This window comes from Drosophila elegans, unplaced genomic scaffold (genome assembly GCF_018152505.1).
Source record: "Drosophila elegans isolate 14027-0461.03 unplaced genomic scaffold, ASM1815250v1 contig_476, whole genome shotgun sequence".
NCBI lineage: Eukaryota > Metazoa > Arthropoda > Insecta > Diptera > Drosophilidae > Drosophila > Drosophila elegans.
This window is the reverse complement of record NW_024545863.1, coordinates 17,223,112-17,236,419: the sequence shown is the minus strand read 5'-3', so window position 1 is coordinate 17,236,419 and position 13,308 is coordinate 17,223,112. Positions and strand designations below refer to the sequence as shown.

Genomic DNA, 13,308 nt, shown 5'->3' with positions numbered 1-13,308 from the left:
GAGATTTAGGTTGCGCTCTTCTCTATGGTTTTATTTCATCTTTTTAAGGAAAGTCATATAATAAATACTTACTATAAATATAACATTTATTTAGACATCTATTTATACACTCTTTATATGATACATATTGAGCTTTGGCTCCTAATCCTTGTTTTCCACTCGACACAATAGTTCTATTTTATATTTTTGTTTCAGACTAGCTTGGGAAATCAGCATAAAAGTTGCTGTTTGTTTTTGTAAATTTGCTTTACTTGACAAATGTTCTTGACTTTCTGCTTGCTTTGCGGATTAATGGAAAATCAAAAATCGGTAACATTTTGTGGATTCGTTAGTTATTTATACAAAGTTCACAAAACTCTTTGTCTGCACTTTTGCCTTATTCGCCTTATTAGCATTACCATTGCTTTTCATCGTCGGAATTCAGTGTAATTTCGAATTTTCCTTGGGTTTTCGCTGGCTTTCTTTGTTGCGGAATATTGGGCCGCAATTGCTGGAATCAAGTTGCTGACTTCTGAAGCAGTACTCAAGCCTTGCCCTCACAGGCTACACAGTCAACTTAATTCCAGGAACTGCAACGCAATTGCCTTTCGTCCGACGCACCATTGAACTCGACACTAAACACTTTGAAACGAAAACAGTTTCGGGATTCGGTTCCCACACTACACACACACACACGTAATTTGGTTAGTCTGATATCGATTCACTATAAGTTGGTTAATTTATTTGGGCTTTAGCTTTGGTTTTTCCGAACGCCTGGATCCTACACTGATTTGACTATATATTTTCGCTATGTTTACTTGATATACGTTTTAAGGTTTACTTTGGTTTTGAGCATTTTCAATTCATGCGATTGTCGTTCAAATAACAATTGGGTTTAGCTTTGCTTTAGCTTCCGTAACTTTGTCGGGCTTCCTAATTTCTCTGATTTTAATTGCGTTGGGGGTGTGGTTGATTTTTCGCGCGGGGAAATCTCTTTCTTTTTTTTTTTTTTGCAGGACTTCTCTCGTAGTTGTCTATAATTTGCGGTCTCTTAATTGGCACAGTTTTAGCTTTAGCTCTTCGTTCTTTTTTCGAATCCCTATGTACACGCATAGCTCAGTGAGTTGCAGTGATTGCCATTTTGATTAATTTATTTTTGGTTTTTCATTTGAGTGAGCAAAATGCTTTGGGGCATACAGTTTTCCGATTGGCATACATATAGAGATGAGTTTACAACCTGTGCTTAATTTAGTCGTACAAAAATACTCAGTATTTACAACAAGATTTAAACGACACGAAAACATAAATAAATAAGTTAACCTACAAGAGCCCCGATCTGTGCTTCAGTTTGCAAAAAAAAAATATACATGTAGATTATTTTCAACAAAAAAAGCAATCGATGGGTGCACAGTGGCGGGCAAATGAAATGGCACGCTTCGAAGCATGATTGATTAATGTCAACATTACGAGTAAGTCAGCCAACGCATGAGATGAGCCGGCATATTAATTTTACAAATTAATGGAACATTTTAATTGCATTAAATTGATTCCTCCCCCCGGTTGCCGTTCTGCCATCGATTGATTCGCCGCCCCATCGAGCACTTTACATTTACACATGGCTGGAGGACGTCGAGGCGGCAGCATTGTTGTTCTTGTTCCATTTGTTGATGTACTCCATGGGTATTTCGATCTGGATCTCCTGCACATCGTCGCAGCCCGCCAGGCGGTCAACGTGCGACTTGGCCTTGTCCTTATCCCTGTCCCTATCTATATCCCTATCCCTGTCGACGGCAGCTGCCAACTGTCCGCCCAGACGAGATCCGCATTCGGACCCGCCCGCCGCCAGCCGTTGCCGCTGCTGGGCAATGGGCGTCAGCAGCGCCTCGTCCCTGTATTATAAGTTGTCCACCATCTGCGACTGGCGGCGATGCGAGGGCGTCGTCGAGTTGAGGTAGCTCTCCGAGTAGACGCTCTTCGCCCGCTGGTCATAGCGCAGGCTGGAGCGCCGGATGTCGATGTCCAGCGGCAGATGGCGGTCCTTCCACCAGTTGCAGAACAGGCAGAGCAGCGTGTTGCGGAACGCCTCCCGGAAGTCCCGATTGAAGTACGCGTAGATCAGCGGGTTGAGCGTCGAGTTGAAGTAGCCAATCCAGAACAGGATCGATACGACGATTTCCGGCACTTGGCACGGCTCGCATGTCATGGAGAGCGTGTACCTGCAAGCATGGGAAAAATATTATTGGCTTAATTTTGATTAAATACTAAACATCTTTAACCAAACATGGATTCAGGGCCATTGATTATTTTCTATTTTTTTTAGACTGTTGGAAATTATTCAATTGCCTTAAAATATGATATCTTAACTTATTAAAAAACAATGACTTAACAGCATCACATTTTTTAAATTTGGCCAATGCAAATAAACATATTTGTAAACTTTGTATAGTATTGTTACTAAAGATACTTTATAACCCTTTTAAAAACAAAAACAATTATGATTTACCTAAAGCTCTATACCTAGAAAATGACAATTTATGTTACTTGAAAGTATCAACAATTAATAAATAACAAAAAATTAGTAAATAATAGAAAAATTAACAAATAAGATTGGAATACTCCGAGCGAGTTTCATATAAATGTACTGTAAGCTTGTAGTTTTAAAAAATGTATAACAAATAAAAATTAACAGTAACAATTGGTAAAAAAATATCTCTGTCTTTATTATGATTAAGTTTTCTTCTCAAAAGGGGTATTAGCCACCGTTTAAAATCTCGGTTCATCACATTTTGTCTGAGTATTTTATGCCATACTTATATGTACTCATATATGTACTTATACCATAATATGTACTCATAAATTCCAGATGCATGAGTGGGCCTGGGCTATGCATAAATGAGATTATATTTGGGGCGGTGCGAAAAACAACAACCGCCGAAATAATGGCGCACGGGTCGTATGAGTAATATTTAATTATGCATGCGTGACATTAGATAAATTATGCCCCAAATCCCATGTCAGCGGGATGCGTAGCCGTTCGACGGTACTCACCACAAAAAGAATGGCAGCCAGCAGAGGATGAAGGTGCCCATGATGATGCCCAGCGTGCGTGCGGCCTTGTGCTCCCGCTTCATTTTGATTAAGTGCTTGTCCTTAGTGGGGGTGTGCTCCTGCTCGACCTCGTGCAGCGTCAAAGTTTTCGACGAACCGGAGCCGCTCAGCGCCTCGCCTGCCGGAGGAGAAAGGACAGAGATTTGATAAATGCCCAGCCATCAGATAGGCCACAGAACTTTGTGCAATGCCACTGCATCACTTGCTAGGCTACGTATCAATCAAATTAGTCACACAATCCTCCTATTAGGATCAATAAGGCTTCTAGGCCATTCAGAAAACTAACCAATTATAAAGTATTTTTGTTGCATCCCCAAAAAAAGAAAATAAATAATTATTTATTTAATTTTAATATGTTAAAATTGGTTAAAGGACTAACGGGTACCTTATATTAAAAACACTCGATTAAAGCGTTACTTCTTGTTTTTATTTGATTTACATAGTTTATAAACCTTTCTTGTTTAAATTTATTAAAAACTTGGTAATTTTTAAACAGAAAAAGAGTGCAGAGTGTAGACTTCGTAGTCACAGTCTTAAACTGTTTACATAGAAAAAAACGGATTCAATCAGTCGTTATCACCGACCTATAAATAAATATGAACTGCACCTATGGTATCTGTAAATATTATGTACTTTCATTTGTGTACACAGCTGGTTGATATTAAATAAATAAATAAACAAAAGTAGCAAATCATTTCCATATTTATGTTAATGAGCTTAAAGTGCAGGGCACTTTAATAATAATTTTCACCTTGGCAAACTAACTTCTCAGATACATTGCACTACATACCAAATGGGCAAATGGGGTCAACCACTCTGGGCTGAAACTCACCTGAGGGCTGCATGGAGGGGCGGTGCATGAGCATCGCGTTGCCGTGGCGCATCATCAGCTGCTTCTCCTGGCGATTGGCCTCGCGGAAGATGGCCAGGTAGGTGAAGATCATGATGGTGCAGGGGATCCAGAACGAAATCGAGCTCGAGATGACGGCGTAGTACTTGTTCACCACGAAGGAGCACTGGTCCGGATTCTCCACGACGAACACCTTATGCTGGTCGGTGGTGTACCAGCCGATGAAGATGGGCAAGAACGAGAGCAGCGCCGGCGATATCCATGTGTTCAGCAGCATAATGCCGACGACGCGTTTCGTCATGCTGATGGGATACTTGAGCGGCTTAACAATCGCATAGTATCTGCAAGGGACGTGAAAATGCCATGTTATTGGTGCTCCACATGCGGGTTTTTGGCTCTGAGAGGCCGCTTACCTATCCACAGATATGCAGCATAAATGCAAAATACTCGCTGTTGAGAAGTAGACATCGAGGCTGTTCCACAAATCGCACAGGAAGGGGCTGAAGAGCCAGCTGAAAGAGTCCAATCAAAGGAGGCATCAATATCGCGATGATTACCCATATAATAGCGGGGCCATATACTTTGGGCTTTAGCATTTGAAGTCATTGTATCTGATTATCGAATGCATGAGTTTGCACTTTCTATTTGTGATGATTCATTTCTGTGTTTTTGCCTGACTTTTAAAATGCCTGGCTAAATACGTTCGTGAAGTCATCGCTATAAAACGAAATTCCGTTTCCCGTTTTTTTTTTTTATGAAAAATTAAGTTTTAGTATCACTTTCTGAATGCACATTTAACAAGTATTTTTTACTCCAGGAAACTTAAGTTTTATGGGCTTGCTAAATCAGTGGCCAATAAAGTTAGTTATTAAATAAATAGTAAAATAACTTTTGGCTTTTGGAAACATCGTAATAAATTTCTAAGTGGTTTTAAGCAACAGTTTTTATGCCTTTAATTTAAGTGTTTATGGCGGCATTAAACTAATAAGTCATTGAGCTATTTTCAATCATTGTTGTTACTTTAAACTAAAATACACAGGAAGTGTGGATCATAGAAATAATGGTAGCAATAAATATAATAATCTACTTTTGGCTTTTGGAAACAAAGTAATAAATTCTTACGTGGTTGTAAACGAAAATTTGTATGCCTATAATATTAGTGTTTATGGCTGCTTAAAACTAAAAAGAACAAACTATATGAAATTTAAGCTAATTTTAACGATTATTGTAATTTTAAACTAAAAGACAGAGGAAGTGTGGATCGTAAAAAGTCAAGGAATAAGTTCAAAAAAGGAGGTCTCCATTTAAACGGCATTTCACTGCCAATTCCTGAATGTAGGCCAGTAAAAAAGTAAAAGCGACCCAGACAATCCACTCTCCTCTGGCCCACTTTGTTATCAGTCCGCCTGATTTATGTGTTTATCGATTTCATCTTAGTTTTGGTTGCCAGGTGACATTGCCCCTGAACTGCCTCTGTTGAGGGCCAAATTAAAAGCTTAAGTGCACTGTGAGACCAGAAAATAGGCCATAAGGCTCGGGGCATGGGAGGGGGAGAGTGGGGGGAATGGGGAGTAGGACGGGAACTGGGCTGCATGAAAAACTCATTAAAACTTGCGTCGCTGTTGCTGTCGGTGTCGCTGTCGCCGTCGCCCTTGGTTGCCACTCCGTTTTGGCCGTTTGGCGGAGGCGGCCACCCAGCCTTTTGGCCAGGAGGCAGTGGAATTTATTATCGGGCGCCCCGTTTGGCATCAGTTTCAAAAACTTTTCGACTATCCAGCGAGGCTGTTTTGGTTGTTGGCGTTTTTGGGGGAGGGCGATTCCACACCATTCCTTCGGGGCGCCCTGGCTTTGCAGCTTAGGCCCTGAAATGGCGACACCACTTGCTGTTGGCTGCAATTATGCAACTTTGCAACTGGCAACTGGCAACTGTGAAGGTGATACGGCTAATGAATGCCAAGTGGAGGTGGGGGTGGCTGCTGCCAGAAAATCAGGACGACGCGACACCAGCCGATGCCAATTTATATGCAACTTGCGCTGCTGAAGTTTTTTTTTGGCCTGGCAGTAAGTGCACATAATGTGACTTGAATGGCCCACCGACCCCAAAAACCCCTTTCCCCCCACCAGCCCCACGTCATCGCCACCATTATCGCCATCTCGTTGTCGCCGTCAGTGGCATTGCAAACATTTGCATTGCACCCTGTGCTCGACGCTCAAGACGAGCTTAAAGCTAGGCCTTTAAGCCAGCTTCCTTCGTGCATAATTAACTGGGCTCAGCCGACTGCACTTGGCAACGCGTCCACATATCGCATTACCAACATGCCAACATATCAACATACCAAAGACGGTGTCGGACTGTTGGACCGTCGCGACGGACTTTCGGCGTGAAGGATGTGACCATGTCACACTCTGACGGTTTCTGTCCTTTGGAATAGCTTTTCAAAGTTGTCGTTTCCCTCTCAGTGGGTACTTCTTACTTATGCGTTTAAATGGGTTATTTAAGGCCATAAAAAAACGAATATTTGGTTTGAAATTGTTTTTTTTAATATCTAAACTTTATTATTTTAAACTTAATAAAATATATTATCAAATATTAACCATGGCTTAAAATTTCTTCAATTCAATTGAAATATTCATATTTCTGTAAATTTAAACACAAACATTGTTAAACATTGTTATGAAATTCAAAAATTTTACGTTAAAATAAAATAAATAATTTGTTCTATTGCTAGAAATGTTAAGGACATTTACTTACAAAGTTATGTGAAGGTAAACATAACTTTGAAGGTAAACATAACTTTGTTAGTAAATATGTCCACTAAGAAACACTTTTAAAATCAAGTAACGATTTCGGGCTAAAAATATTCTACCTTTTTTTTAATTTTCTGTAAAGAGCATTCAAACTAAAAGTTTGCAAACTTAAAATCCGAAAGTTAAAATGGGTATCCTGAAATCGTTTTCTTAAACGAATGCCTTGCTGTTTGTTCTATTTTTCACATTTTAATTCTTGAACACAAATGCACGCACATGGGCACACAGAGATGACTTTCTGCATTTGCATTTTCCTCCCACAACCACGTAAATACATGCAAAAAAGTCGGTCTGTGTGTGTGTGTAAGAGAACTATATGTACGTATACGCACACAGACTAGAACATTCACAGGGGCATAAATAAACGTTGCTTTCATTTTTCAGGGATTTTTTGTTTTTGGTTGTTTGTTCTACAACTGCCACGCCCACGTCCAGGCCCAGGCCCACGCCCACGTCCACGACCGCCCAACCACCCAACCACCCATGCACCTTGGATGGCTGGACTGGCATTTTATTTGGTCTTGCCTTTGGTTGCAGCTGTAATTTTTGCAACAGTTTTGCCCGCTTTTGTTGCCCTGCTTAGGCTTTGTGTGTGGCTGTGTGTGTATGGGGTATTTTTTGTTGCCGTTTGTTGTTGTACTTACCGCCCAGTTACTTGCACACTAAAGTTAAATGTCATGGCCATAATAGCGACCATTATATCAGCCATGGCTAAGGAAACTACAAAGTAATTCGTTATAACTCTGCAAAGAGAAGAAGGAAGAATACGAGATGTTAGCAATCAGAGGACAATATCCCACAATATAGTGCATAAGAGGGGGTCCTTTTTGCCCCCCGTGGGGGCTAATCAGGATATATCGTATGAGTGAATGCGTGAACGGGGACTTCTATTGTACGAGTTGACAGTTTGGACCCCTCGGGCGGTTTGGTGGGATGCAGATGTGGGTGCATTCGGCAGCAGCGGGGGGGTGTAATTGAAAAGCCAGCCAAGAATCGAGAACGATGTCGATACACAACGAAAAATCAGATATATACCGGTAAAAATCGACAAACAGAAGGGGGCATCGGCAAACCTCTGGGCAAACATTTATACCTATTTTGTTATTTAAATTGAATTCAAAGCCGACTGCTGGCAAATGCTCTGGCCAATTAGAGTTTTGGACTAGTTGCTGGCCGAAGGACTCTCTAATCGGACAAGTGAAGCTACCTCATTGAACTCCAGGCGGCAGCCTTTCATTTGCCATTCTCACTAAGTCAAATGGGAAAAGTTTGAATTCAAAACTGAGCCTTTTCTGCGCTCGAAAACTTTTGGTCAATTATGTTAATATGCGGGCGCTTCAAATGTAATTTAATATTTTCTTTTTGGATTGTGGCTAAAATCTTTTTAGTGTCTTTTATGCGTTTTGTGCAATTTCCCAAACTTTATATATTGGATACACCACAAAAATGGGTATTTTTAGGAAATTGCATTTAATATTAGGAATAAAAAAGCATTCCATGATTTAATTTCTTTAAAATTATTTATTGAATACTGTAGTCTTTTAAATATCGCAATCTTTTTTTTCCAGAAACTCACTTTTCATTTTCCATAAAATTCTCAAGCATAATTGTATAGGCCTTGAAATATAATTTAAAAAAATAAACAAAAAATCAAACTAAGAGATGATAAATAAAAAGGTGAATTAAACTTTAATTAGACAATAACAAAGTTAACTAATTAAAAATAAAAGTGAATTTAATAATACAGTGAATTAATTATTAATAAAATTAATTCAATAGTAATAGAGTGAACGAAATCAATAAATTCTGTTTGACCTATTTACATTTGCTGTGGTTTTCAGGCCTTATGGGCGGTAAATTCTCTTATCCATCGCATCTATTGTTGCCATTAAGTTACATTAATCTTATCTTCTGCTTAGTTTCAAGTTGGCTGTCTGGGCATGGTAATCTGTTTTGCCCGGGGCTACTACTTAAATAACTTTCAGCGTCTTAGACGTTAATTGCAACAAATCGACGCCATTTTGAAAATGTTCCGCCATTACTTAGCTGCTCCCTTTCCCCCTCTTTCCCCCCTCTTTCCCTCTAAGTTGAACTGCAGATAATTTGCCTGCCATTTAAATTTAAGAAAAATAGCAAAAAGAAGTTTCCATGGAGGGAAAAGTGAAGGCGGAAACTGTTTTCGAGCATCCTTCAACTGAAGGCGCTGCGTTAATGAGTCTCCGTCCCCCTCTTTTCCCCATTTCCCACCCGTTGTAATGGCAAATTAAAGCACACACATATATCCAGATTCTAGATATATCTGCTTATACACTCAACAACTAGAGCACTATGTTCTGCGTCTCATCTCGGCCAAATAATTTGTGTGGAGGAAAGAAAGCGGAATTTTATTGTTTGGCATAGAACATTTTAAATTTATGCTGTCATAAAAACCATAAGCTGCCTTAATTGCCAAAGTTGTAGCCGCGCTGGGTGTGTGTGTGTGTATTGTTTTTGTACTTGTTCTCGGTTCCGCGGCCTTCCCCTCTACACTTCTTCTTTCTCATTCCCCCCAAAACCCACCCAACGAACACCACCCACCTCCACCTCTCGTGTTCAGCATGCATTTTGTTTTTGTTCAATTTCTCTTTGAGCTACACGCTCGCAGTGTTTAATTGTCATTCTTTGCTAGCTGGGTGTGTGTGCTTTTTTTGCGTTTGTTAACTTTTCCACATTTTTATTTCCATTGCCTTGCTTCACGCTACGTATGCGTATTATTTGCCGCTCAGAACAATGGAATTTTTGCCGTAAGCTGACCATGTGGAAGAAGTTTTAACATTTGGATTTTCAGTTCATTAGTTGCCACATGCATTGGCCATAGCTTGCCAAATAATTAATTTCAGCATGGTTTTCGCACGAGCCGAAATAAGCAAATTTAAGTTTGTGCATTACAATTTATTTTCTTTAATACAATTTGATTTATAGGGAACCTTGAGTAAAATACTGACTCAAATCAACTTCTTCTGATAGCTGCTACTTAAAGTTTTTGATACAGCAAGTTAATCCCTTGGCCAGAGGGTCTAAAAACTCTTATTTTTTCAAGTTTGATATCAGTGCAACAAAATTATCTTGATGATCATCCATCGTCATCATCATTAGTTGGGCCTGTCTTGGAGCAACGGAATCCACTGGCACGCAAGTCACTTAAAAAATAAAACGCTTCTCATTAGCAGCCAGGGCAAAAATATAAATTAAGCGGGGTTCAACCTTAATTATGCCTCGCTTTTCCCTTTTTATCATTAAACATTTTTTCAGTCTCGTTTTGCTGTGCCATCCAACAAAGTTTGTTTGTTTCGCCTTTTGGCTTCATTGCCCTTCGCCAACTTTGGCTAAGAGTATTTAAAGTTTTTCCTCTGCTGAGTAAAAAAAATAAACCTGCGTAGAAAGCTTAGCAGGGAAAAAAATTAGCAGGAAAAATAACTGAGCGTTTGTCAGCCAGAAAACAAGTTTTGATTGCGTCGGCTTTATGAAGCGCCAAATTGATTTGCCTGCCCGTTATTAAGGCATAACTAAAAATATTAACGAACCCGTGCCAGCTGACGTCTCATCATTTATCACTAGAAAAGTTTGTTTTTATGATAATGTGATTTTCGTCGAAGGACGCAGCCCCAAAAAGGCCCCACCCTTCATTAGTTAACGAGGTCGCCCGAGAAATTGACAAGTTTGTGGTGTGTTTTTTTGGCTCTAGCATGTATATGAAATTTTGAATATGAAATTTAATTTGCCCATTAGTCATCAAGCCCAGATATTGGAGCCCTCAAATGGAGCAATAAATTCTAGACCTAAAGCCAAAGCACTGCGCAATGTTTTGATTGGTTCCACAAATATTTATGGCTAGTTTAATTTCCATTTAAATTCAGCAGATAAACGAAGACCTGAGGTTGATGGACAATGAATTTAGCCAAATTAAATCATTACCCAAGCGTCCAATTAAGAATCCCTCTTAATATGCAAATTGGATTCATGAATAAAGTCATGAAAGTTAATTTGTCGTTAAAATAATGCATCTCAGTTCCTTTGCTGTAACCGCCTTCTTCGCTAAATGGTGGAAGTAAATATTGCAGTCTCATGCCGAAACGACGCATAGAGCACAGCTGAGATGCTCAATTATGAGCTGAGTAAATAAGGGCCAAGGAGTCTGTATAAAATACGAGCTAAGGACGAGCAATGACAGAGCAAAGCGAGCACAAAAAGATGTCCTGCAGCACGTTTTTCAGGGGTGTATCTTTTTGGAATAGGGAATGAATAAACGGGAGAAACGTTGCGGACGTGCATGAATTTTATGCAAAGTTGACGAAAATCGCGTTTAGAAAGCGAAGCGCTTTGTAATTTTTTCGTAAGTCGGCCAAGAGGTAACGCTGCAAATTGGCAATCAAGCCAGCTCGAGGACAATGCCGCTGGCATGGAGCAGTTTTATGCAAATTACGAACGAATTACACGGAGCGCGAGCAGTTCTAATTGCTTTTTCACATTACATCACAGCTAATTATGGCTGGGGCAGCTTAAATATCACGTATACGCACCTTAATTTTCTAACACGCATCACAGAAATAATAACAAGCAGATTGCCGCAGATGGCCGCAATAATGATGAGCAGCATAACGAAGGCCTTGAACACCCAGAAGATGTTGTCCAGCCAGTCCTCGTCGGGATTGAGTCCCAGGCCAGGATCTTTGTATCCGCTCTCGTTGAAGATCAGGCCCGCCGCCGTGCTGCTCAGCAGCGTGGCGTTCAGTTCGTGCGATGGGGGCGTGGCAGTGCCCGGCAATGGCAGTGCAGATCCGGCGGATGACGATGAGGATGCGGATGACGATGAGCTGGTGGCCAGGGCGTTCGTTGTGTGCAACATGGCCGCCGTGGTGAGAGCGGCCGCTGTGACCCGCGCCAGTGTGAGACTCTGGCGATGGCTATAGCTAGGGTTCGGAGACTGCTGTTCCGGCTCCAGATGCTCCAACTGCTCCTCCTGATTGCCACAGCAGCATTTCGGTCTCTTGCGTATCCTGGCCGCACTGGTGCGATGCCTTTGCCGCGGTGGCTCTGGGCCAACAACTTCGGGGCACAACAACATGAGTGTGATGGCGTGTGTTGTCTTGCTTTATTTTTTTCTATACTCTTTCTTTGGCTTTGGTTGCTTGCCACTTGCCACTTAAACACTGTTTCTGGTTTTTCGCACTTCTATTTCGGAACAACACCCACTAGAACCGCCATTGGAAATTCACGACACGCGTATCGCCGGCGACGTTGAAACCAAAACTGAAACGGCCACCGCAACGGAAATTGATTCGCGAAAGTGGCCGGGCCAGCACCGTGTGGCCACGACAACGTCGCCGCGTCCGCTGCCGCTGCCTCTGTCTCAGCCTCAGCCTCAGTTTCAGCCTCCGTTGACAACGTCAACGACCAACAGCCAACGACCACTGTCCTTGCCAGCCAACGCCGCCCACACGCTCTCGATGGCCTCGCTTTCCCGTTGATTTTCTGTAGCTTTTCCGCAGCTTTTCCGCCGCCGCCGCTGCTTCTGCTGATGGAGGCTACTACCTACCACTACCACCTCTTCGCTGGACGACGACAATTTCTGGCTATTTACTATGTGTGTGGTGCGGCTTCTATTTTTCTATTTTTCTATTTTTTGTAATTTTGTGGCTGCTGCTCGCTGATTGGGTTTTTTTCTAGCTCCAAGCGGTTGCTTTTTAATTTTGTTCATATTTTTTTGCCGCCGCGGTTGCTGCCGCCTTGTGTAGCCGACGAAAATTCGTTGATTTCTTTTAGTTTTATTTTTAACATTTCTTGGGCTTCAAATTATTTTTAGTTTGTTTCGGTTTCGGCCAAGTGGTCGGTTTTTTTAGCTCTGCGCCCACTAATTCAGATATTGTTATTCGATGTTATGCCTCCTGGAACTGTGCCATAAATGGTGGATCGGAAAAAAAAAAAAAGGAAAAAAAAATCAAAACGAATATTAAGAGCATGGAAAAACATGGGCTCTATTTTCTTTTTGTTGCCCCGATTATAATCACTTTTGTACATTATCTAGTTGTTGCCGCCGGCATTTGTATTGATTTGAGTCAATATTTGTTTATTTACTGACGCAGAAGTTGAGTTGTTGATGTTGTGCGTGTTTGCGGACTTTTATGCGAATCGAACAGGGTGTATTTTTATACCCTTGCAGAGGGTATTATAATTTCAGTCAGAAGTTTGCAACGCAGTGAAGGAGACGTTTCCGACCCTATAAAGTATATATATTCTTGATCAGCATCACTAGTAGAGTCGATCTAGCCATGTCCGTCTGTCCGTCCGTCTGTCCGTCTGTCCGTCCGTCTGTCCGTCTGTCAGTCTGTCCGTCTGTCCGTCTGTCCGTCCGTTTATATGCAAACTAGTCTCTCAGTTTTAAAGCTATCTGCATGAAACTTTCCCAAAAGTTGTCTTTCTATTGCAGGTAGTATATAAGTCGGAACGAGCCGGATCGGACGACTATAGCATATAGCTCCCATAGGAACAATCGGAAAAATAATTGAAAAAAAATTATAACTTTG

The 13,308-nt window shown here is 41.1% G+C and overlaps 1 protein-coding gene across 1 annotated transcript; it reads right to left on the bottom strand.

Annotated features, from left to right (window-relative positions):
• Positions 1-1,112: 1,112 nt before the first annotated feature.
• LOC108135771 (octopamine receptor beta-2R) lies at positions 1,113-12,675 on the bottom strand. The gene is made up of 6 exons (XM_017256624.2): positions 11,305-12,675; positions 7,390-7,488; positions 4,351-4,449; positions 3,920-4,278; positions 3,028-3,205; positions 1,113-2,195 (listed from the first exon to the last, which is right to left on the bottom strand). The coding sequence occupies exons 1-6, from the start codon at positions 11,847-11,849 to the stop codon at positions 1,874-1,876; spliced, it is 1,602 nt and encodes a 533-aa protein (XP_017112113.1). The 5' UTR covers positions 11,850-12,675; the 3' UTR covers positions 1,113-1,873.
• Positions 12,676-13,308: the final 633 nt, after the last annotated feature.

What these genes read in the sequence shown, in the direction of transcription:
- LOC108135771 (XM_017256624.2), bottom strand. Translation starts at nt 11,849, where the DNA reads ATGTTGTTGTGCCCCGAAGTTGTTGGCCCAGAGCCACCGCGGCAAAGG. An exon ending in TGCTGCATATCTGTGGATAG is followed by an intron (nt 4,279 to 4,350) that starts GTAAGCGGCCTC and finishes CGTCCCTTGCAG; the next exon opens with ATACTATGCGATTGTTAAGC. An exon ending in TGGCTGCCATTCTTTTTGTG is followed by an intron (nt 2,196 to 3,027) that starts GTGAGTACCGTC and finishes CCATGCTTGCAG; the next exon opens with GTACACGCTCTCCATGACAT.